Consider the following 25,503-nt stretch of genomic DNA (forward strand, 5'->3'; position numbering starts at 1 on the left):
ACCAGCACATCTCTGCAGCCCCTTCCCTTACACTCCTCGGGGCCCTCGTGACATAGGCTCAGAAGACTGTGCCAGCCTCAAGCCTTACCTCTTCCAACAGAAGGCCACACCGTCTTCTAGGATCTTGTCCCATGAATCTCAGTTGCTGTGTGGAAATCAAAAGAGAGAAAAACACTTCTTCGCTAAAGAGAATTTCCTGTGGAAGCTGAAAAGCTCAGGATCAATTCCCACTTACAGTCATGACTTTATTATTACATGACTGGGCCAGAAGCACGGGAGCCGGTTATCTCCCCTTCAGTTCCCCCTGAGGTGCTAAAGCCCCCAACTCTCCCTTATGGAAGCATGAGTCTGGGGTGGAGAGATGGGACTGGCTCGGAGAAGGTACAGCTCCCTCCGCAGCCCCAGCCCCTGCTCACTTCCTCTCCTTCGGAGAATGTAACACGCAGCCTGGACATTGGCTCCACGGTCTCCTCGGGCTGAGGTCTTCCCCCGTGGGCTGCTCCTCCTCATTCTCCTTTGCTCCTTGCTTCTCCTCCTCCTCTCCTCCTCCTCCACCTCCTCCTCGGTGGTGCTCTCGGATTCCACATCGCCCATCATCTGGGCCATGGTGAGATGAAAGACATGGCAGCTGAAGCCCTCCTGGACGCCGTACCGCACGTGCTGCCGGAGGATCTCCAAGGTGGGGAACACCCGGCAGCAGGCCATGCACCTGAAGCCGGCCTCCATGGTCACCAGCCAGTCCGGTGTCTTGGCCCTGGGTCTCTCCTGGACTGCAGCTGACCCTGATGGGCTGTATGGCTCTGCCCTTTCCTCACACTCTTTCTCCGCCCCAGTGGGCTCACTGTCAGACAGGCGGTTTCTGGTGGACACAGCAGAGCGGGGAGAACCTACCCGCACATCCTCAGGAAGGGTCACTTCTTCTATCCTCAGCCGCTTTTCTAGCAACCCCAAGGGTTTCTCTGTCTCCCAGGAGACAGCTACACCCTTGATCGTTTTCACCCGCATGTAGTATATTTTCATGCCTCTTTCCTCTTTGTTTGTATACAGAGAGGTCTTACTGAATGAAGGGGATGAGAAGGCGACACACTGTGGTGGGGGAGCGGTCTCCCCTTCTTCCTGAACCCGGGCTAGGGCTGCTCTAGGCCGGGGAGTGTCTCGATGTAATCTCCAGATTCCTGGGAAAGGAAATTAAAAACATAATAACATGCGCGGGCCATGCTGGAAGCTGAGGGAGCAGGTGTGGTAGATGAGAGAGGGACATTTGCATGACGTAGCTGTGTCATGAGCTTGGTGTCTGTTGGCCGTAGGATGGAGTGGTGTATCTGGTGTCATCTGTGGGCTTTTCATCTGCGTGTGGGGGGATACTGGAGCGGTGTCTGTATACAGGGCTGTGGAGTATGGTGGTGAGGGCTGTGGTATGTGAGGGATGTGGGAGGATGCGTGTACTACGAGGAGTGTGAGTTTGGGAATATCGGTGGTGCATTACTTGTGGAATGGGGGTGTAGGAGAGGAGCACTGTGGATCACGTGCTTGGGGTTTACGTGTGCACTGAGAATGGCTGTGCCTGGAGAGCGGATGTATGTGTGAGCTGGGTGGACCTCAGCTGGATGGTCCTGCTCTCAGGCTGGAGGTCTATGATGAAGAACTCTGTCCTTCTCAGGAAGCAAAGGCAAAGGCAAACCCTACATTTTCCTCTGAAGATGCTTAATCTGGTCCCTCTGCCCTCCACCTCAAGCCCAGACCTTTCCGGCCCCTGCTCCTTAACTTCCCCACCATGGTGGTACCAGGATTCACACGCCCCCAGACTCAGCTGAGATCCACGCCCTCGTACAGCTCAGCCATCCTGCTCAGGCTCCTCCACAGAGCCCTCAGCGCCTCTGATGACCCTGGGTTTCCTCTCAGCCTCCCTGGGATCTGTGTGCCTCCTGCCTCCCAGCCAAGCAGCCCCTCACCTGAGGAGCCCCGCGCCCTTACCACCACGGATGAGCTTGCGTGGAGAAGAAGCACAGAAGTATTCAGAGGCAGAGGGGACCTCCCCTGCCCCTGGGCTGCAGCCTTGGGCCACCACAGGAGATCCAAGCTGAGGGGGATCCTCTTGTGACTTCGAGATTCCTGAGGGAGGAATGAAAGGCTCAGGGTGGGTTCCTCAATCCTCTGGCCACAAATATTTACTGACGGTCTGACATGTGTCAGGTGCAGTGAATACACACAGTTGAGAGTGTGGCTCCCAGTGGATACTCCAGTATTTAATTAAAATCAATACTTATTCTGTCAGTGTCTTGTGGGTAATGTGGGCCTAGGTGACGACTGTGAGTATGTGTGAAGAGTGAGTGATGTCTATCACTTAAGTCTGTGGTAAGTGTGGGGTTGGCGTGGGGAGCACAGTGCAGATGTGTGTATCTGTATCTGTGGCCTCTGTGTGCATGATTTCTGTTCACAAGTCAGGAATTCTGGGACATGTAACTTTTCCTCATCACACGGTGTGGCTTGTATTTATGGTGTGTGTTCATTCATTCATTCACCAAGGTTCAGTAAGCAGCTACTCCTATGTATCCGGCACTCTTCCATTGTTCTAGTCTCTGGTAAGGCTGCACATTCTAGTAGAGGAAGACAAACACTAAACAACAATACAATCAATATATAACACATCAGCTGGCGGTAAGTATATAAGGGTTGCCAGACTTAGCAAACAAAAATACAGGGCACCCGGTTAAATTTCAATTTCAGATAAACCCAGAATAATTTTGTAGTGTAAGTATTCCCATGCAGTATTTGGTCTTACTTATTTTTCGTGTAAGTATGGCCCATACAATATTTGGGACATACTCATACTGAAAAATTACTTGTTGTTTATCTGGAATTCAAATTTAACTGGACAGCCCATATTTTATCTGGCAACCCTGACATGGGTTAGTGAGACTGTGCTTTACTGTGGTTTGTACAAAGCGGGTCTGGCATCACTAAAGAATGTGTTAGAAGTGTGGTGTGTATGACATGTGACTGGTTCTTACAGAGGTATTTAGAGATAGCTGAAGTTAGCTGTGTTTGCGAGAGTTGAGGAGATACATATATATATAGTGTGTGTGTCATATATATATAGTGTGTGTGTCTATATACATATCTCATCTCCAGCGTTTGGTGTTGGAGGAGAGGATTGTGACACAGGTGGGTTGTATGAGAACGTAGTACAGGAGTGATGCGTGTATATACCTACATGTGCTGTGTGTGGTTTAATAAGGAAGTTATATGTGGGGTGTGTGATATATTTGCTGTATCAGAGTGTACATGGGTGTATGAGTTACTGCCTCATAAAACACCCCTAACAAGAATTCTGTACACACTCTTACATACACCGAGTGTCACCCAGGTCCAGGCAGGGTGACAAGAACTTTACCATGCAGACTTTATATCTGATGAGCACTCTACCCCCATTCATCCCGCTCTTCTCTCCACTACCACACACACACACACACACACTCACACTCACACACACACACACTGGAACATAGAGAAAAATATTCTGAATGGTGAGACAGGGGCAGTCATTGCCTTCCCCAGCCTGTCCCAGCCACTGCCTGAAAATCTGCCTGCTGTCTAGACCTCCACTCCCAGGGCCCATCCTAGTCTCCAGGACCCTAGGCCTGGTAGGAGCTACTGGGCTCTAATCTGGGGCAGAGGCCTCCAGCTGGAAGTCTGGGGTAGGCTCCACTCTGCCCCACTTCCTCACGTGACCACCCCTCTCCCAGGGCAAGCTACTCGCCTACGTTTAAGGCACGCAGGCACCAGGTGGCCCGTGGCTCTCAGAGCTCCCCGCAGGACCCTGAGGACATCTCTCACCCCCGCCCATGCGGGCTCAGTCTCTGGAAAGCCCTTCCCTTCCCTTGATCTCCTTTGAGAAATTCTTCCTGTCGAAGGAATAAAACCTCCTTGCTTTCAATGACACCATCCCTAGACAAACAATCTCCTTTCGAACTGCATTCCACTTCTCAAGATACTTTTCAACAAGGCCTTCAACTCATGGGGCTTCTCTTTCCACTTTGGGAAAAGGGGCCAAGCAGCTCATGGGTCTCTCTCAGCATCCTTGCATCCTTCACACCCCCCACCTCGTGACCCCAGGGGAAGATCAAAGAGAATAAGAGAGAACTCGGGGACTGAGAAAAGCTGCACCTCTAGGTCTGTGCAAGCAGGATGCAGCCTGCTGTGAGTCCGACAAAGCTCCAGGCCCGGCAGCCCCAGGAGAGGGTCCTCAGACCAGCGGAGCTGACCTCCCATCTCCCAGGGGCACCTGGCCGTTCTGTGCCGTCTTACACCACAGGGACCCTCTGCGTGGATACGGCAGCATCAGTGAGACAAGGTCTCTCGCACCCTGCTTCACAGGTGACGCGTTCTCAGTACCCCCCTTCCTAGAGAAGGCTCAGTTTGGCAGAAACCCATGTTCCCCCCACAAGTTGCCCCCCACATACCTCCTCCCTTCTCGGCAGTTTCCTGGGACTCTTCACTTTCCAGATGTTTCCTCTTTTGTCGCCGTCTCATCGTACCAACTGGAAGATTCCCTTAGAAGATGCCTCACGTCCAACTCCTCCTCTTCCCTACAGGTTGGCCCTTCTTGGCTTTTGGGAAATCCGTTGAAATGATTCAATACAAATAAAAATAGTCAAGTCTCCTAAATGGCTGAACAACTTGGACCACTTAGTGAACAAGCAGTACTGCTTAGTGCTCACCAGGGCTGTTAAGTTTCAAAGGTTGCCAGGCCTACAGCAGAATTCTCTAACCTCAGTGATGACATCAGAGCATTCTGTGGACCTAGGTTCAACAGTCTCTGCAACAGCACAGACCCCATTTTCAAGAACAGCTCCTTTTTTCCAGCAGAACCTTTCCCATGAATTCAACTCTCACATCTTTCAAATGTGGCAGGATACTTTGAGATGTTAATCTGTTCCTGTTCATTTTTTTCCTTTTCTTCCTTTATTTCACGTTTTCCCTTCTGCATTCAAGTGGGTAGCAGACCCTATGTTCACTGGCCAGTGGAAGAGCCCGGCAGGGCATAGCAGAAATAGCATGCTGATCATCTTGGCTTTTATTTCTAAAATCCCAAACTCCATGGAAAAGAGAGGATACTTGAGCAGAAACATAACAGAAGCAGGTTTTTGAAATTAGGTACTGTCTTGTTTCCCTACTGGAGTGTTGAAATGTGCTAATTAAGTCAGAGAGAGATGTCTGTAAATCCTGGAGGAGAAAAGGCCTCTCAAGTGTGGCTGGAGGGGTAAATGGAGCAAAAATTCCAAAAGGAGATGGCTGTAGTGTGCATATAAGCAGAATCATGGCAACCTGTCCCACGCATGGCACAGGAGCCACCAAACCTACAGGAGGCACGGCCCCCGAGCTGATGGGCATCTACACTTACAACTGTGGGCTCCAGTCCACAATGATCATGCTTCCACCCACTCTCTCAAAACCTTGGCCCTGTATGACTTCCAAATAGGGATGGCGGAAATCCAAACAGGACACCAGCAGGATCAAGGCTTCAAATACAAATTACATGGAGTTATAAAAAAATTTTCGTACTATTTCTTGCACACCTCTGCTTGTGGGCTGTAATTTATACCAGTTATAAGTGGCAATGCATCTGGATCCTCCTGATTCCACTCTAGAATTAGAGACACCTCATTTTGAGGTAGTGGCCAGGATGATCCAGTGGGAAGATTGGTGCACGGGATGAGGTAGCCTCCCAGAAGTCACTGCTTTCATTAGAAATACCACATGGACTGAGGCGGGTCCCAATTTGAAAAGGCACTGCAGAATGACTTAAAGTTTCAGGCACCGAGAGAGTGAAGAGAGGACAACTTCAGCCTTGTGAGGGTTTGCTGATGAGATTCAATCTTCCTGCTTCTTGGAAAATCTCTAGAAAAGAAGGGACAAGGAGGATTTTTTTTCTTAATTTTTTTGTGGTAGAAATTTTCAAACATACACAAAGTAAAGAGAATGATATAAAAGGAATGCAGCACCATTTACCCATCACCCAGTTTCAACAATTATCAAAAGTCTGCCATTCTTCTTCTGCTACACACACACACACACACACACAAACACACTCACTCACTTGCACACTTTCATTTCTTTGTGTATTTATTTTGGTTTAGGAGTTTGGGGAGGGTGGGGGAAGTGCTGTTTTTTATTGTAAATCTCAGACATTATGTCATTTCTCCTTACATGCCACAGTATTTACCTCCAACAGATAAAAACTTGTTTCTAACATAACATCATTCTCTCGCCCAACAAATTTAATCATCATTTCTTTTACCACAATAACTAAGCCATACTCAATTGCCTCCAAATGTGTTTAAATGTCTTTTTTATACATGATCTATTGAAATCAAGATCTAAAGAAGGTCCACGCCTTGCAATATGTCCATGTGTCTTTTAGTCTACAACAGTTCTCCCTCCCTTTGATTTGGCACCGATTTATTGAAGAAACTAAGTAATTTATCCTGTAGAATTTTCCACAGGAGTCTGTTGATTGTATTCCTGTGATGTCATTTAAGATGTTCCCTATTACCTCGATTTCCTTATAAACAGGTAGTTATAGCTAGAGAATTAATTAGATTTAGATTCGATTTCATGTTACTACAAGATTATTTTATAAGTGATGCTGTGTACCTTCCTATTGCTTTGCAACAGTAAGTACAAAAAGTTGTCCGGTTTTTAATGAAGTTAAGATTGATCAGTGAGCTCAGGTACTGTCAGCTTGGTCCCTCCATCCATAATGATGAGGAACCACAATGCTCCTCACCAACCATTCAACAAAGAGTATTAACAACCGGTGATAATCACCACTTCCTTAGGAGCTGAACTTTCATTAGAAGTTCTAATGCCGTCATTCCAAGGAGGATGATTCTTAAGGCATCTTTCTTAGACCCTGAATTTCTGAAAGAAATGAACCTCTCCTCAGAAAAGGAAAGATGATTCCAAACGTACCAGCTCAGCTTCTCCAACCTAGAGCCAATGGGTTCATCACAGCAAGCCCCAGCTAGGTTGGGACATACTTTTGTCATTCCTTCATTTCTCTGTCCATTCTTCATTATAGAAACCGTTACTTAGCCCCTACTATGTGCCAGGCTCTCTAGATTCTGTACTTGAACATTTAAGAACAAAAAAGATGCAAAGAGTTTCTCTCAAGGAGCTTAATTCTAGAGGAGAAGATAGACCATTTTTTTTAAATAAGTAAAATACCTAGTAGGTTAGATATTTTCAAGTACCATGATGAAAAAGAAAACAAGCAACTGGATATGGGACTATAGGAAATAGGGCAATTTCTATGCTGAATGGGAGATCATGGAAGGCTTCACTAAAAGGGCCTCATCTCAGTAGTACCTGAGGGCAATAAGGGAGCTTAGAGCCAAGGTTACATTTTTCAGGCAAAAAGAGACTGGAGTCTGGGTCAGGGGTTGCCTGGCCTGTTTGAATACCAGGAAGAAAGCCAGTGTGGCTGAGGGAGGGAGAGAGTGGTAAGAGGGGAAGTCAGAGGGATAATGAGGAACCAAATTATATAGGGTTTTAGAGGCTACTGCTCAAACTTTGGCTTTTACTCTGAGTGACATGGGAAGCTTGGAGAGTTTTAAATGAGAAATTACATGTTAAAAGATCACTCTAATTGCTTTGTTAAGAACAGACGTTTGGGAGGCAAGGTCAGAATCAGAGAGAACAGTGGGCCTATTGCAATAAACCAGGAAAGAGATGAACCATAAAAGGAAAAAATAGGTAAACTAGACATTATCAAAACTAAAATCATTTGCTACGTGAAAGATTCTTTTAAGAGTATAAGAAGTCAAGCTAGAGACTGGGAGAAAATATTTACAAACTACATAGCCAACAAAGAAGTAAGTCTATAACATATAAAGAACAGACATATGGACACCAAGGGGGGAAAACTGCAGTGGGGTGGGAATGGTGGTGTGCTGAATTGGGCGATTGGGATTAACATGTATACACTGATGTGTATAAAACTGATGCCTAATAAGAACCTGCAGTATAAAAAAACAAACAAAACAACTAATACTAAACTTTCATTGGGTTATTTGTATGGAAATATGTTAATATAAATGTTTCAGACATTACATGAAATTTCTAAAAATCTTATATTTGTATTTGTATGGAAATATGTATGGAAATATGTTAATATAAATGTTTCAGTCATTACAGGAAACTTCTAAAAATCTTATATGTTCTGGTATAATGTTATAAGTAATAATCCTAGTTATTACTTTAAAATGTATATCTCAGAAATAACTAATTTTCTTGTCAACTGCATTATTATGAACTTTCATCAAATCTTTAACCATGGTCATTTTTAAGTCTTTTGTCATTTACAGACAGTTCTGGGTGTACTCTGATGATTTTGCAAATATGTTCCTATAAAAGGGTTTCATCTTCAAGAAACTCATGGAAAAGACTCTGACAACTACAGGTTTCTGGTAACTGACTGTACTGCTGAACTGAATGAATAAGCATTTTCAGAACTCTAATGAAAAACTGATGAACTCATAAAAGTGCTAAGAAAAGATCAAGATAAAAAAGAAATTAATTACATGGGACTGAGTGAACTGATGAGGATGAGTATAATTTTTGTGACTATCTGTCTGAATTAAAAAAAAAATCCCACAAGGACTCAGAGGCAAAGAATATACAAATCAATTTTCACTGCAAAGTAAAGGAGCTGTTACAGTGGAGGATTACTGGACTGAATGTCAATATTATGACATAGTATGAGTGTGTTTCATGTTTGGTAATTGCAATCATTGTTGCTTTTGTTGTGGTCATCCATGTACAATGCTTGGTGTCAGTCTATTTATCTCTTGTAAAAATAAAATACAGTGTGTGTGTGTGGAAAAAAAAAAAAAAAAAAAGAAACTAAAAATGCAACTACCATATGACCCAGCAATCCCACTACTGGGCATATACCCTGAGAAAACCATAATTCAGAAAGACAAATGTAGCACAATGTTTATTGCAGCACTGTTTACAATAGCCAGGACATGGAAGCAACCTAAGTGCCCTTCGACAGATGAATGGATAAAGAAGATGTGGCACATATATATAATGGAATATTACTCAGCCATAAAAAGAAACGAAATTGAGTTATTTTTACTGAGGTGGATGGACCTAGAGTCTGTCATACAGAGTGAAGTAAGTCAGAAAGAGAAAAACAAATACCGTATGCTAACACATTTATATGGAATCTAAAAAGAAAAAAAAATTGGTTCTGAAGAATCTAGCGGCAGGAGAGGAATAAAGATGCAGATGTAGAGAATGGACTTGAGGACATGGGGAGGGGGAAGGGTAGGCTGGGACGAAGTTAGAGAGTGGCATGGACATATATACACTACCAAATATAAAATAGATAGCTAGTGGGAAGCAGCCACATAGCACAGGGAGATCAGCTTGGTGCTTTGTGACCACCTAGAAGGCTGGGATAGGGAGGGTGGGAGGGAGACACAAGAGGGAGGGGATATGGGGATATATGTATACGTATAGCTGATTCACTTTGTTATACAGCAGCAACTAACACAACAATCAAAAGCAATTATACTCCAATAAAGATGTTAAAAAAAAAAAAAAAAAAAAGAAATCATGATACAGTAAAAAAAAAAAAAAAAAAAAAAAAAAAAAAAAAGTTAGGGCCTAGGAAGTAAGCCTTGAGCCAGGCAGACCTGGGTGTCTATCCCAGCTCCACCACTTTCTACGTGACCACGAGCAAGTTATTTAGGAGACCTGAACCTAGATTTTCCTAAATTAAATGTAGAGCTGTTACGCATAGTAGAAATAATGGGATAGCCTGCTTATAGGTACTCGACAACTTTAAGCTGTTATTATTGTTGGTGGTGGTATTTAAACTGCTCGACACAAACCATCAATGTAGTACAAATGATCAGGCCAAAAAGTGTCACCCTGGTCAATTGTATTAACAAAAATAATCTGTAAAAAACTTATAAAAGGCTGATTGCATGTCCTTTTAGTATTTTACTGGAGCACTGCTAACAGCCTCACCCCAAAATTACTTAACTCTATAGGGAGATATACTCTGTCTTGTTACTTACTATTAATTAAGCCCAGACTCTGTGACATAAGATGTTAATTTGTGTCACATTTTCATTTTATATCTGTCTGAGAGTCATGCCTTTAATTTTCTGAAGATTATATTCTGACAACAACTTGAATGATGGGTTGAGCCAAAAAGATATGGTTGGTTGGGTTTTCAGAAATGCTATGTAGACAGGAACCAATTTAGCTGAGAATAAAAAACAGAAAATAGCTTCTTTTCGGCCAGAACCTCCATCTTCCAGTAATTCGCCAAAATGACCAACACAAAGAGAAAGAGGAGGGGCACCCGCTACATGTTCTCTAGGCCTTTTAGAAAACATGGAGCTGCTCCTTTGGCCACATACATGCAAATCTACAAGAAAGGTGATATTGTAGATATCAAGGGAATGGGCACTGTTCAAAAAGGAATGCCCCACAAATGTTGCCATGGCGAAACTGGGAGAGTCTACAATGTTACCCAGCATGCTGTTGGCATCATTGTAAACATACAAGCTAAGGGCAAGATTCTTGCCAAGAGAATTAATGTGCGTATTGAGCATGTTACGCACTCTAAGAGCTGAGATAGCTTCCTGAAACGAGTGAAGGAAAATGATCAGAAAAAGAAGGAAGCCAAAGAGAAAGGTACTTGGGTTCAGCTGAAGCGCCAGCCTGCTCCCCCCAGGGAAGCACACTTCGTGAGAACCAATGGAAAGAAGCCTGAACTGTTGGAGCCCATTCCCTATGAATTCATGGCATGATGGGGGTAAAGAAAATAAAAGACCTGGACTATAAAAAAAAAAAAAAAAAAAAAAACAGAAAATAAAAAACAAGGTACGGAGGCATCTTATTTTCAATTAAAAGTTACCACTGCTTTTTAAAAAAAAACTTTCTAAGTTTTATCTCATATCCATAATATTAACCAAAAGAATGCTAGGATGGAACATAATTATAGGATACAGTGAAGAGGGTTAACGAAACAATGTACCTCTAACTACATTATCCATACCTTGGTTTGGAAATGGATTCTATTTCCTTCCTTCCACATCTCAGTTTGTAGAGTTTGTCCTGGATATACTGGTTTTGCAAAACGAACCTTTCAAAAAAATGTGTTTTAGGGTTAAGAATGTTTTAATATGAAACTTTTCCACTTTGCAGGGGGGTGGTATTTGGGGGGAAGGTTGGAGAGCATAAAAGGAAGAAACAGAGACTGGACTATACTTAAATTCATAAAAATAGTAGTATGATAAAATTAGTAGAGATATAGTTAGTAAAAGTTAATTCTTTGTCTTTCAAAATATAGAATCAATAAATAGTTTAATCTTGACAAATCAAAACACAGAAGAATAATCATATTAAGTAGAGTTATATAGGTAACCACCAAAACAACTTAAGAGAAGCAGTTAAAAGTAGCACTAGGGGCTTCCCTGGTGGCGCAGTGGTTGAGAGTCTGCCTGCCAATGCAGGGGACACGGGTTCGAACCCTGGTCTGGGAGGATCCCACATGCCGTGGAGCAACTGGGCCCGTAAGCCACAACTGCTGAGCCTGTGCGTCTGGAGCCTGTGCTCCGCAGCGGGAGAGGCCGCGACAGTGAGAGGCCCGCGCACCGCGATGAAGAGTGGCCCCCACTTGCCGTAACTGGAGAAAGCCCTCGCACAGAAACGAAAACCCAACACAGCCATAAATAAATTAATTAATTTAATTAATTAATTAAAAAAAAAGCACTCATTAAGTCTGAGGAATAAGACCTGGGGTTGTTGTATAGGACAGAATAATTACATTTTTTATTTCCTAATTTTCTATACTATTTTATTTGCTCTGTGTATATATTATTCGCTGGTTTTAAAAATAATTATAATAATAACTATAAAATAGTTATAATAATGAGAATAATCAGTGTTATCAAAGGCAAGACATCAGAAAATAAATTTCCACTGCTGCAAGGAGCACAAACTGATAAAAGCTTTTGGAGCTATTTGACACTGCCTTAAAGTTTTGTTTTGTTTTGTTTTAAGTGTATGTCTTTCGATTTATGCAAAACTGTGCAGAGTCAGTTTTCTTTGCAATTTATAATGGATGAAAACTTGAAGCTAACTTAAAAGTGCAAAACTAGGGCTTCCCTGGTGGTGCAGTGGTTAAGAATCCGCCTGCCAATGCAGGGGACACGGGTTCGAGCCCTGGTCCAGGAAGATCCCACATGCTGCGGAGCAACTAAGCCCGTGTGCCACAACTACTGAGCCTGTGCTCTAGAGCCCACGAGCCACAACTACTGAGCCCGCGTGCTATAACTACTGAAGCCCGCACACCTAGAGCCTGTGCTCCGCAGCAAGAGAAGCCACCGCAATGAGAAGCCCGCACACCACGATGAAGAGTAGCCCCCACTCGCCACAACTAGAGAAAGCCTGCGCGCAGCAAGGAAGACTCAATACAGCCAAAAAATAAAGAAATTTACAGTGACCACAAAAAAAAAAGTGCAAAACTAAAATCAATATGCAACCAACATACTGATATAGGTGCATGTTTATTAGAGTTCAAATGCAGCCACTTAACATTTTCAATTAAATTAAGGCAAATTATAAAACTGTAAAACATGAATAAATAAATTTTTACAGGTAAATCATGAGTTTGTTAAGGCATATATGCTGATATATGTATGCTCCTAATTAATTTACAAAACAATCAAATCAATCTGTTAAAAGTATAACTGTATATAATATCCTTCATGATGCATGTGTAATAGAGGCATTTATAGCTACAAAAAGAGAACTTGCGGATTGCCAAGTCAATGAAATAATAAAAATAATAACTTCGGATAGTACCTATTTTTAAATGAAGTCACTAAGACTCCTCTAAAACTAAAAAGGAACAAGTAGTTAAATTATTAATAATTTACACATACCTTAATTGCTTTGAATCTTGACACATCATTATCTGCAAACTGCTGTAAAACATGCCTGGCAGAAAATCCAAATGTACATAATCCATGTAATATGGGCTTGTCAAAACCTAAAAATGAGAGAGAGAATTTAGTTAGATAAAGGCACATTTCATGTTTAAAAACCAAGAACAGTTCATTCAGGACTTCAAAAATACATTTTTAAACTGCATTAGCCTGACTCATACCACCTATTTTAACACATTATTGACCAGGGGGATTTTTGCAGAAACTAACGCCTATGGCGTTAATACATCTCCAGTCAATAATGTGTTAAGAAACATGGAAAATATTTTACAAATAATACTTCCTGGGAAAAAAATTATGAAATAAACAAAAAAAGAAAAAAAAAAGGAAGGAATGTCAGAGATCTGGGGACACAAATAATTATTTTGTTTCGCTTTGGTTGTAACCACGAAATCATCCACAGTGATTTCAATATCCATGTATGTAGATGATCCTTCTTCAACCTTTCAGTTCTTTGCTCTCCCCTCCAATGGCCTTGACCTTCATGATAACTCAGACACCCATCCCCATGGTCCCATCCTAGACCTTGCACTAGCAGGAGCTACCTTCCACCATAATCTGAATTTCACGTACACCATTTTCTGAACACTACTTCCCACCTTTCCATGTCTTTTGCATAAACATATTAGGAGAGGGCTATTTTTTAAATGTTACTCAAACTTCCAGTCATAAGTAGCGACGGCTTTAAGTATTATTTAGATAACTGAGCTAATATTTTCATTGGCTCACATTATTAGCAACTCACCTGCTAAGTTAGCAAAGTCAGGATCAATGTGTAAGGGATTCCAGTCTCCACTGAGGCGGTACAAAGCAGCCTGTGGAGAAAGAATTATAAAAGAAACTAGCACCCAGTGCCTTCTTAGAATACATTAAAATAAAAACAGGGAAAAAAAAAAAAAAAAAAACAGGAAATATGGCTGATTATTGCATAAGAAATGCATTATAATGTACCTCATAGTAGCTTTGATTAAAAAATAACTATTTCTAACAAAAAAAGATTAAGTGTAAATCAAATGCTTTTTGTAACACCTGCCACTGAGATCATAAGGCGTGAGGACTGTCAAATAATAGGAAGGGGAACCAAGAACTACATCTGGGAACAACACTGGTTACCACTGCCTAAGGAGAAATTCACAAAAAGGAATCCATCAATCTACTCTCGTTAAAACACAATGAAGGGCTTCCCTAGTGACGCACTGGTTAAGAATCCGCCTGCCAATGCAGGGGACACGGGTTTGATCCTTGGTCCGGGAAGATCTCACATGCCGTGGAGCAACTAAGCCCGTGCGCCACAGCTACTGAGCTTGAGCTCTAGAGCCCGCGAGCCACAACTACTGAAGCCCAAGCACCCCAACTACTGAAGCCCACATGCCCTAGAGCCCACGCTCCTCAACAAAGGGAAGCCACCACAATGAGAAGTCTGTGCACCACAACGAACAGTAGCCCCCGCTCGCCGCAACTAGAGAAAGCCCGCGCACAGCAACAAAGACCCAATGCAGCCAAAAATTGTTAATTAATTAATTAATTTTTTAAAAATAAAATAAAATAAACACACATTTTTTAAAAAAACACAATGAAGATAAGGTGTAAATGTTTATAGCCTCTTCTAACCAAGCAAAATTTATGCCAACTTTCTTAATGGGGTGTTTTAAATTGAAGCCTGTAACCCAATACTAGACATATAAACATCACACACTTCTCACAAACTTTCATTCTACTGGGTATACTAAATCCTGAGATCAGCTCATCCTGCAAAAAAACAGACTAATAACTTGCCATTAAGATTATATTCCTGCTTACTCCAGATCTTCACATCACTTCTGTACTTAGATAAGGCACAATTAGCAGAAAGATATAGATAACAATAGGAAAAAAGTCACCATACTTCCCAGCATTTAAATTGTGCGTTGGTCAAATGAGAGAGTACTTTTCAGTACTGAAGGGAAGAAATTCACAAAAGAGCTAACAGTAAGTATTTAATGTATCTGTGTATTAACTTTGGGTCTGCCTCTAGACTTCTCTCTTATCAATTGCTAGGTTAAGCTTTCCAAGACTATTAAGATGTTGTGTAGAGACTAGCCAAGTCAGCATACCTGACTTTCTTAATGAGTTTTTGTTGTTTTTAATTATTGATTATTCTTTTTTAACAAATTTTATTTACAGAAAATAACATCTCCTGTAATTCATAGGAAAATGTTGTTTACTTTTTAATGTTTTGTACAATTTTAATAAGCTCTTTCTCTTTCCCATCACTCTATATGATAGTTTTCTAAATTATTCACTTTTTTAATGACTCAGTATTTTTTCCCTTTATATGGCTTCTAAAAATAATTAAATCAAATCAACAATTATCATATAGATGTGACTTAAGATTCTGTATAAGATGGCAGAAGATTAAATGATAAATTTTAGAAAGCACTTTAAAAAAAATAAAACACTAGGCAAATATACATCATCATGTTGCATACAAATGGTAAAAGAATGACGAATTTCAGGGCCCAAAGCGGAAGGTGTCAAACACATAATAGATCATGGGCTTTGGCACCAGACAGACCTAGGTTCAAATCCAGCTCTGCCATTAGTGGGCAATTTTCTTTATCACCCTAGCCTCAACCTTCTCATTTAAAAAACTGAGAGGCTAATCAAACTCTTACAGAGCATTATCCTTGATAAATATTCATACCTCAATAAATGTGAACTATTATGATTATTTAAAAGATTTCAGCAACAGTATAAGACAATCAAGTTTTTAAGATTAGTGTCAGTGTTCTTACCCCACAGATATCATTCCTATAAATGAAAAGAAACAACTTTTCTAAAGAAATCATATTAAAGGAATATGAAAATTTTCATATTATTTCAATGACAGCATTGCTTCCAACAGAAGGCAGAATTAGCAAAGACATAAAAGATCTATGATGAGAAATGACTAAAGTCAACTGATTGGATGTTTGACTAAATTCAATCATAATGCAAAATAACCATTCTCCAAACAATAAAGAACACTATCAAGGTTTATTTTCTGAATATCCTGAAGGACTTTCGTATTTCAGAAGAAAAGCAAAAAGCTTCGTGTTTTGGTGTTTCATTTCTGCCTAGATGTAAAAATCACTAAAATTCACACATACAAACTAAGAAAAATAGCTCTATATTGTCTTACTTGAGTATTAAATGTAAGTGGGAGGATCTTCCATATATGAGTAAATTAGTTCCTAGTTTTATTTATTTAAAGTGTACCATTAGGGACTTCCCTAGTCATCCAGTGGTTAAGAATCCACCTTCCAGTGCAGAGGACATGGGTTTGATCCCTGGTCAGGGAACTAATACCCCACATGCCAAGGGGCAACTAGGCCCTTGCGCCACAACTACTGAGCGCACACCCTCTAGAGCCCGCGCACCACAACTAGAGAGCCCACGTGCCGTAACTACTGATCCCACACACCCTGGAGCCTGCGCACCAGAACTAGAGGGCCCACGTGTCTCAGTGAAAGAGTCCGCATGCCGCAACGAAGACCCTGTGTGCCACAACTAAGACCCAATGCAGCCAAATAAATAAGTAAATTTTTTTTTTAAAGTGTACATTAAGTTAAACCAAATGCTAAATAAAAAAGGTCAGGAATTAGTTCTTCCCAAATCCTCACATCCCCTAAAAAAGCAAACAGATCGACAAGAAAAACAAGTAAAACTACACAGATCCCAGGCCTACAGTGTAATTAGAAGAGAAAAACCACACACTTCAAATTCCTATAAGTAGAAAAAAAAACACCTATATCCAGCAGCACTGTCTTGTGAGCACCCTCTCAAAACTGCTAGAGAGAGTGGTAGGGGTGGGGAGGGGGAGTATAGCAGAAGCTCATGGAAGAGAAAAAAGGAAACAAAGAAAAATCACTTCGAGACACAGACAGTCTACCTCGAGGACAAAAATACTGAGAAGAATCCTGGAAGATTAGAATACTGACTACTGAGAAAAGAATTAAAAGTGCACGGGCCTCCAAACAGCAGTCCTAGAAAGGCAATACTTCTGAGGAAGAAGAGGATAAAACAAAGATGTCTCCTTCGAAGACGAATGGTGAAGAAAGAGAAGCAAGAGGGGAAATTTATGATCCTGCAGGATAAAGAGAACTAAAAAAAAATTTAATAAAACACTTCCCCACTATGCCTTACTCCAAAAAGCCATCCATTAAAGAAAAGGCACTTTGCTATACTGACAGATGACAATCTTGAATTTCTTTAAGAACCTTGTAAACTGTCCCAAACTACTAACTTTACCTACAAAATGCATATAGGTAAGTAATCTTCACCTGTACAAAGCTACAATAAGACTAAAAAAGAAAATAAGAACCAAAACATTATAATAAATACAATTTTCCCAAACAAAACAACTAGCAAACAGAAGAAAACGATAACACAATACTCAAGCATTTGGGGATAGGAAATAAACATCTGGAATCTGAAATTCAAAAACCAAAAATATAAATGGACAACAAACATGAAGAAATGAAGTAAGAGATGATTAAACTTGGGAAAGAAATAAAAGAAAAATCAAAGTCATACCAGAAATTGAAGACTAAATTATAATGTTCCCAAAGGAGAACATATTCAAACAAAATTTTAATAAGGGGCATAGAAGAAAAAGAAGAAAAAAACCAAGAGAATGGAAATGAGATTAATAAAGAACTACAAAAGGACAGAAAATGGTTGGAAGAAAGATAGAAAAAGATCCAATGTACATAAAGAGTACCTGAAGAAATAAAAATAAAACAATGAATAAGAACTAATATTTAAAATTATAACCCTAGAAAACTTTTTGAAAATAGAAGATCTGAACACACATATTAAAAAGGCCCACCAGGTACATGGGAAAACTGACCTGGAATGAGCAACACTGAGACTTATCCTAGTAAAACTATTAGATTTTTAAAGATGAAGGAAAAAAAATCCTAAAGCCCTTGAGGATAAAGATCAAGTAACTTAAAGGAAGATAATGACTGGCATCAGACTTCTAAACAGCAATATAGAAAGCCAGGCAACAATGGAACACCATTTTAAGAAACTCAAGATTTCATATCCAGCCAAGCTGTCCTTTGAGTATCCAGGGTATAGAAAAATAGTTTTAAATACATAGGAACCGGACTTCCCTGGTGGCGTAGTGGTTAAGAATCCGCCTGCCAGTGCAAGGGGACATGGGTTCAAGCCCTGGTCCAGGAAGATCCCACATGCCGCAGAGCAACTAAGCCCATGTGCCACAACTACTGAGCCTGTGCTCTAGAGCCCATGAGCCACAACTACTGAGCCCATGTGCCACAACTACTGAAGCCCGCACGCCTAGAGCCCGTGCTCCGAAACAAAGAGAAACCACCACAACGAGAAGCCCGCGCACCACAACGAAGAGTAGCCCCCGATTGCTGCAACTAGAGAAAGCCCGTGCGCAGCGACGACAACCCAGTGCAGCCAAAAATAAATAAATAAATTTATTTAATAAATAAATAAATACATAGGAACCAAAGGAATACTATACACGAGGCCTTCTTGGGGAACCTACCACAGGAGGAGCTTTATCCAACCAGGAGATATGGGAGAACCTTTGGCAAAAGGATTGATATATATTCGATTGCAAATCTAAGACTAAAACAAAGGTGGGGAAGAGGGAAGAATAATATATAAATGTTAAATTGTTCTGAAAAAGTAAAATTAATGCATTCCCCAAAATGGGAACTGTAAGGGAAAGAGAAACAAGAAAATAAAATAGGCTCTTTAATTGTTAGAAACAAGTAGGAAACAAAGCACAGCAATAAAAACTGAGAAAACAAATAGTAATAAATGAGAAAATTGGGCACTATGGGCATATAAAAAGGTATAGGACTTCCACTTTCAGCCTAGATGGAATAAGTGGAATGAACTTACTCTTCCACTGTAAACAATTAGGAAAAAAAAATTTTTTTTAAGTGGGCGAGGGAGATACTGTTCTTAGACATTGGACAGTAGGCAGGACAGGATTATGATTCTTGATAGAAAAGAAACAAACAAGATGGACTCTACAATGGCCACAGCGCTCTGCCTGACAGCACTTTCTAGACTGCAGTGCAAAAAGGGAAACTGAAACATAGCAAAACAGTCTCAAAGAGTTAAAGAGATAAAGATCAGAGTTCTGGGAGAATGGGCAGCTGGAATGCAGACGTACTGAAAGGGAGGAAGCTACACAGGAAAGAGCTCCAGAAATTGAAATAGAAATCCCCTTGAGGGCCACAGAGAAAGGCCCTGGAAGATGAGACACCACCCGGAGAAGAAGCCGGGTGGAGATTAGAGGCACGCCAGCCAACAGGGAGCACTAAGACCCTGCACTTGTGAAAGAGCCATCCGGGACTTTCCTGCCCCACCCAGCCGCCGTCTGAGAACAGCCACATGAGTGACAGCCAACACCGTTTGTAGCACAAGGACCACCCAGGCGACCCAGAGTCATGCAAAATAATAAATCAGTTTCAAAACAAAATTTTAAAAGTACTTACAATACACATGGTAATATAATAAAGAATTATACTTTAATGGATAGTATAACCAATATTCCAAAGATTAACTTTATTTAACAATGATGGTAGCTAAGGTCCTAATTGTTAGAATAAGTAGTAGGAGATATGTATCTAGGGAAACTAAAGATACTTGTTTTCATTCTCCTCAAATACAAAGCCTGACACCTGTTACCTATTTATTCTTTGGTCTTTCTAGATTATCGGGGAATAATTTTCTCTTTATTAATTATGAAAAACCATGAAGTATACTTGTAATATATACCAGTTTGAAGATGAAGAAATTTTCCTAAAGGCATGAAAAACAAAATATTCCAGAAGTGATATTGGTAGAGCTATGGTTGCCAGTTTCCCTACTGATTGAAAAGTTACTTATTTAATTTAAATACCTGGCACAAAGTTTAGGCTATAACAACATAATCTGTTCCATTTCCACTTCTCCTTAAAGGTCTGTTCGTCCACAATCATCTCCCACCACTCTCCGGTGTGAATGCTCTAATTCTTACTCCTTGTACATACATCATGCTCTTTTCTGCTATCATTACTAAGTTCTTATCCCCTTCCAGGCCATACTGCAAGCCTTATACCCCTGGCAAGACAGAAGATCTATACACCATTTTAGTTCAGAAGTCCCATCTTTCCTACCAAACTCTTCTGTATGTCATTCTCTAATGAGTAGCCCATCTCAGAATGTCTACAGCACTTACTCTATAATTCAAAGCCTTGTATTTAATCATTCGTTGCTTAGAATAGGTGCCCTAGAAATGAAGACATCTACGCCTTATATCTAAGTGTCCTTTCAGTTCCTTGTCAATAGATCACACTTCTTCTACTTGATTTGTATCTCCTATAGCACAGATCCAATTTAAAACAGCCCACAAATCCCCTGAAATTTATGCAAAGTTTTATGCAAAATGTTTTTGAAGAGACAGTCGGTAGTTTTTATCATATTCTCGAGTGACCATATGATACAAATGGTCAGGAACCTCTGTCAAATGATGGGTGCCCATTATTTATACAAAAAAGATTTGTTAACTTATAAACTGTCCTTTGTCACACAGCAAAATACTCAAGTCTGCTAAAAGCTAACAAAAAGTTCTATTCATCTGAAAAAAGAAAACAAGAAAATCTTTCTGCTTACTGTATAAAGAAATTCAAGCCATGGAAACTATTCAGCTTTTCTTATCTACAGCAGATACATTTTATTATTTCAGTAACACAAGAATAATAATGGAGCATTTCTGGGTTTTCTGAACCATGAAACCATGAAGTCTTCTGTTCTTCAGTGTGCTAATAAAATTAATTTCACTATGAAGCTTTAATTAAACATAAATATGAGTGCTCTCTTAAGAAACTGATAAGAAATAGGGATGGGAAGAACAATTAAAGGCAAAAACTAATCTGAGGTAGAAAGTATTGTTCTATCACCCAATTATATAGTGTATAAAAAAATACAATTAATATGTTCCAAACTTAATTCTTTCTGGCTCATGAAATTATATTCCTATTTGCCAGCACACATAAATCCTGCAGAAGTTCTCATATCAAGTATATCAAAATTAGTATCAAAAAATAAGTGAATTTTACAAATAATGTGCTGTCATCACCTGCTTATTCACAGCATAACTTCAGAGTTTTACATATTCTGCTCTATATTTGCATGGTTAGTATTCTGGCCATCTTAGGGAAGAATCGTCAGGTCTCTCAAAAACAAAGTTGCTTTTCTCATCTTTATGGTCACCTTTTGCTTCTTAGATAAATCTTTGCATGCTTACAGAATTTGTTAACTGACAGGGCATTTTAACTCCTCCATCAGAAAACATATTATTTATGCCAAACAAATGAGATTAAATCATCTACTCCTTTCTCAGATGCTTTATTGTACCTGTCCACTAAAGTTAGCATAAAATAATCTCTCTCGAAGCAATGTAGCTCAGTTTTCTTTTCCAATAGAAGAAAGGATAACTGAAATTTGCCTTTTATTTTATCCTGCTCTCTAAGGCTTTAATGAAATTCTTCACTACTAAGCTAGGCAGTCTCCTTAAGGCAAGCAATCCATTGCCAACAAAGCATGATGCTTTTTCAATTGACTAATGAAAAGCCATTTTACATTTTCTTTTGATACCTAGTGGAGAAAAAAACTGCTAAGTAAAAATTCAGAAAGAACGAATTTCAACTACAGAAATATGCCATTATTTTTATTACATAGAAGAACACAGCCACTACTTTTGGACTCACAAAATTACAGGGTATCAGAGTTATCAATCAAAAAGTGTCAGGAGTCAGGTGGCTTTATCACTTTTCGAAAATACATTCTTACCTGATTAAGTGAGGTGGTATCTGTAAGTACAGCATCAGGAGGTCTATTAGGTATGGCTACAGCTACCTGAGATCAAAAAACATTACACGTTAAATTATAACAAAATAATTGTTATTCTCTTTACCCAGACTGATATTTGATAAACAACCATGTTTCAATATACAGTCATCCCTCAGTTTCCAAGGGTGATTGGTTCCAGGACCCCTTCATGGATACCAAGATCTGCAGATGCTCAAATCCCTTATATAAAACGGTATAGTATTTGCATATAATCTATGCACATCCTCCCATACACTTATAATACCTAATACAATGGAAATGCTGTGTAAATAGTTTGGGAACTTTCTGGAATTTTTTTTTTCTGAATATTTTTGATCCACGGTTGGTTCAATCTGCAGATGCCAAACCTGTGGATACAGAACCCACAGATATGGAGGGCTGACTGTAACAAAATCTGCAAGCTGGATAAAAAGTTTATTTTAATATTTTATTTTCAGCACATAATGACATTTAAAATTTCATAACTGCTAGCTTCATCTACATTATGATTTCCCTGAAATGACCTTGTTTAACGAAAGGAATTATATAACCAGATCCATTCTCTAGGCCACAAAGGAGAAAAAGGTAAAGACTCTTTTCCCAATGCAAAAGATGACAATAACTGTAAGAATTAGACCAACAATTCACATCTATATTGATTTAATCTTTAAATGCACTTTACTAAGGGTGTGGATCTCTTTGCATTTATTTTCTTTTTAATTTTTATTGGAGTATAGTTGATTTACAATGTTGTGTTAATTTCAGGTGTACAGCAAAGTGAATCAGTTATACATATATATATCTATATCTATATCTCCACTCTTTTTTAGATTCTTTTCCCATATAGGTCCTTACAGAATATTGAGTAGAGTTCCCTGTGCTATACAGTTAACTCCTTATTAGTTATCTATTTTATATACAGTAGTATGTATATGTCAATCCCAATCTCCTAAATTATCACTCCCCCACCATTTCCCCCCTGGTAACTATAAGTTTGTTTTCTACATCTGTGACTCTATTTCTGTTTTGTAAAGAAGTTCATTTGTATGTTTTTTTTTCAGATTCTGCATATAAGTGATATCATATGATATTTGTCTTTATCTGACTTACTTCACTCAGTATGGCAGTCTCTAGGTCCATCCATGTTCCTGCAAATGGCATTATTTCATTCTTCTTTATGGCTGAGTAATAGTCCATTGTATATATGTACCACTCTTCTTTATCCATTCCTTTTTTTTTTTAAGTGCATAAATCTTTTTTTTTTTAATAAATTTATTTATTTTTTTTTGGCTGTGTTGGATCTTTGTTGCTGTGTGCGGGCTTTCTCTAGTTGCAGTGAGCGGGGGCTCTCTTCATTGCAGTGCGCAGGCTTCTCCTTGCGGTGTCTTTTCTTGTTGCGGAGCACAGGCTCTAGGCGCACAGGCTTCAGTAGTTGTAGCACGCGGGCTCAGTAGTTGCGGCTCGTGGGTGCTACAGCACAGACTCAGTAGTTGTGCCGCACGGGCTTAGTTGCTCCACGGCATGTGGGATCTTCCCGGACTGGGACTTGAACCTGTGTCCCCTGAATTGGCAGGCGGATTCTTAACCACTGCACCACCAGGGAAGCCCCCATTCCTCTGCTGATGGACATTTAGGTTGCTTCCATGTCCTGGCTATTGTGAACAGTGCTGCTATGAACATTGGGGTGTGTGGTTTTCTCCAGATGTATGCCCAGTAGTGGGATTGCTGGATCATATGCTAACTCTATTTTTCATTTCTTAAGGAACCTCCATACTGTTCTCCGTAGTGGCTGTATCAATTTGCATTCCCACCAACAGTGCAAAAGGGTTCCCTTTTCTCCACACCCTCTCCAGCATTTACTGTTTGTAGATTTTTTGATGATGGCCATTCTAACCAGTGTGAGGTGATAACTCATAGTTTTGATTTGCATTTCTCTAATAATTAGTGATGTTGAGCATGTTTTCATGTGCTTTTTGGCCATCTGTATGTCTTCTTTGGAGAAACGTCTGTCTAGATCTTCCTCTTTGCATTTATATCCTAATTGGAGCAGTTGAGCTTCTTGGATGTGTAGATCAACGTTTTTCATCCATGCCATTGTTCCTTCAATTATTTTTTCTGCTTCTTTCTCTCTCCTCTCTGGTATGCCCATTACATAAAAGCTGGTGTACTTAATGGTATTTCACATTTCTCTGAAGCCTCTTCATTCTTTTTCTTCACCTTTTTTCTTTCTGTTCTTCAGACATAGATAGATTGATCGATCTTCAAGCTTTTTGATTTTTGATCTTCAAGATTTTTGATTCATCAACAGATGAATGGACTTTCAAGCTTTTTGATTAAAATCAAAAAGCCACTTCAAATCTACTGTTGAGACCCTCTAGTAAATTCTTCATTTCAGTTATTGTACTTTCAGTTCCAGAACTACTTCTATTTGGTTCTTTTTTAATATAATTTCTATTTATTGATTTCTTTCTCTTTTTTTTTTTTTTTTTTTGAGCCACACCACGCAGCTTGCAGGATCTTAGTTCCCCGACCAGGGACTGAACCCATGCTCCCTGCAGTGGAAGTGCGGAATGCTAACCACTGGACCACCAGGGAATTCCCCAATTTTTCTCTATTTGATGAGACATTGTCCTCATACTTTACTTCTTTACACACTTTACTTCTTTAAGCATGGTTTCCTTTAGTTCTTTGACTATATTTACAATAAATGCTTTGAAGTCTTTTCCTATTAAGTTGTCTCAAAAGCAATCTCTGTTGCCTGTTCTGTTTTGTTTTGTTTTTTCCTATCTATGGGTCATACTCTTTTATTTCTTTCAGATCTTGTAATTTTTTTGTTGATAACTGGATACTTTACATAATATATTGCAGCAACTCTGGATACTGAGACCCCTTTCCCCTTCCAGGGCTTGTTGTTATTGTTAACTTGTTCATTTGTTTAGACGATTCATTTGGCTAGACGATTTTAGTTAAGTATATTTCCCCCACAGTGTGCAGACTCTGATGTTGCTCCTCAGAGGGTACAGCCTTGGGCGAGCACAGTCAGCCTGGGATGACAGTGGTTTTAGCAGGGCACTCTGTGACCGTCTCTCCCTGATCTCTCTGTTAAACTGTCTGTCCAGCTGTTCGGCTTCACAAATTGCCAGATGACTGTTCTATTATTTTCAACAGTGCCCTGGGGCATAAATTGTTCCACAGTCTGATCCAATTAAAGTCAGGCCTTTTAGGAGGTGTAGTCTTTGAGGCCAGTCTTTGAGGTTTGTTATGATCCCATGACGACTCCTCTTAGCTGTCTCTTTCCATGGTTCTCTCTGGCAAACTTCTAGTTGGACTAGTTTAGTTTACTGCTTCCATGGAGCTACCAGCCTCCTCTTGATTATCACTAAAGTAACCTTGTTTTTGAAACCATCCTTACTTTTGAGCTTCCAAATACTTGGTACCAAAATGAGTCAGTTTCCGTGGGAAGGGCTTCAGAGCTCTCTATCATTACAGCCTGCCTTGCCCCCCAGGCAAAACCTCTGCACCACTGCCATGGACATGAGGGCAAGGATAGTGGCCCACTTCTCTCCAAGTGACATCCTCACTT

The 25,503-nt window shown here is 40.2% G+C and overlaps 1 protein-coding gene and 2 pseudogenes across 1 annotated transcript in view; 1 reads left to right on the forward strand and 2 right to left on the reverse strand.

Moving 5' to 3' along the window:
- Positions 1 to 395: 395 nt before the first annotated feature.
- On the reverse strand, positions 396 to 4,867 carry LOC103016301 (protein FAM170A-like; annotated as a pseudogene).
- Positions 4,868 to 10,349: 5,482 nt separating this feature from the next.
- Positions 10,350 to 10,835, forward strand: LOC130707057 (60S ribosomal protein L21-like; annotated as a pseudogene).
- Positions 10,836 to 11,068: 233 nt separating this feature from the next.
- LOC130707151 (peroxisomal multifunctional enzyme type 2-like) overlaps positions 11,069 to 25,503 on the reverse strand; it is a 49,646-nt gene continuing 35,211 nt past the window's right edge. The window contains exons 15-18 of the mRNA XM_057540375.1: positions 21,882 to 21,947; positions 13,783 to 13,852; positions 12,975 to 13,081; positions 11,069 to 11,170 (exon numbers count right to left, since the gene is read on the reverse strand). Of these exons, the coding sequence (XP_057396358.1) occupies positions 11,069 to 11,170; positions 12,975 to 13,081; positions 13,783 to 13,852; positions 21,882 to 21,947 (345 nt within the window). The remainder of the gene's footprint in view (positions 11,171 to 12,974; positions 13,082 to 13,782; positions 13,853 to 21,881; positions 21,948 to 25,503) is intronic.

This window comes from Balaenoptera acutorostrata, chromosome 2, assembly GCF_949987535.1.
Source record: "Balaenoptera acutorostrata chromosome 2, mBalAcu1.1, whole genome shotgun sequence".
NCBI lineage: Eukaryota > Metazoa > Chordata > Mammalia > Artiodactyla > Balaenopteridae > Balaenoptera > Balaenoptera acutorostrata.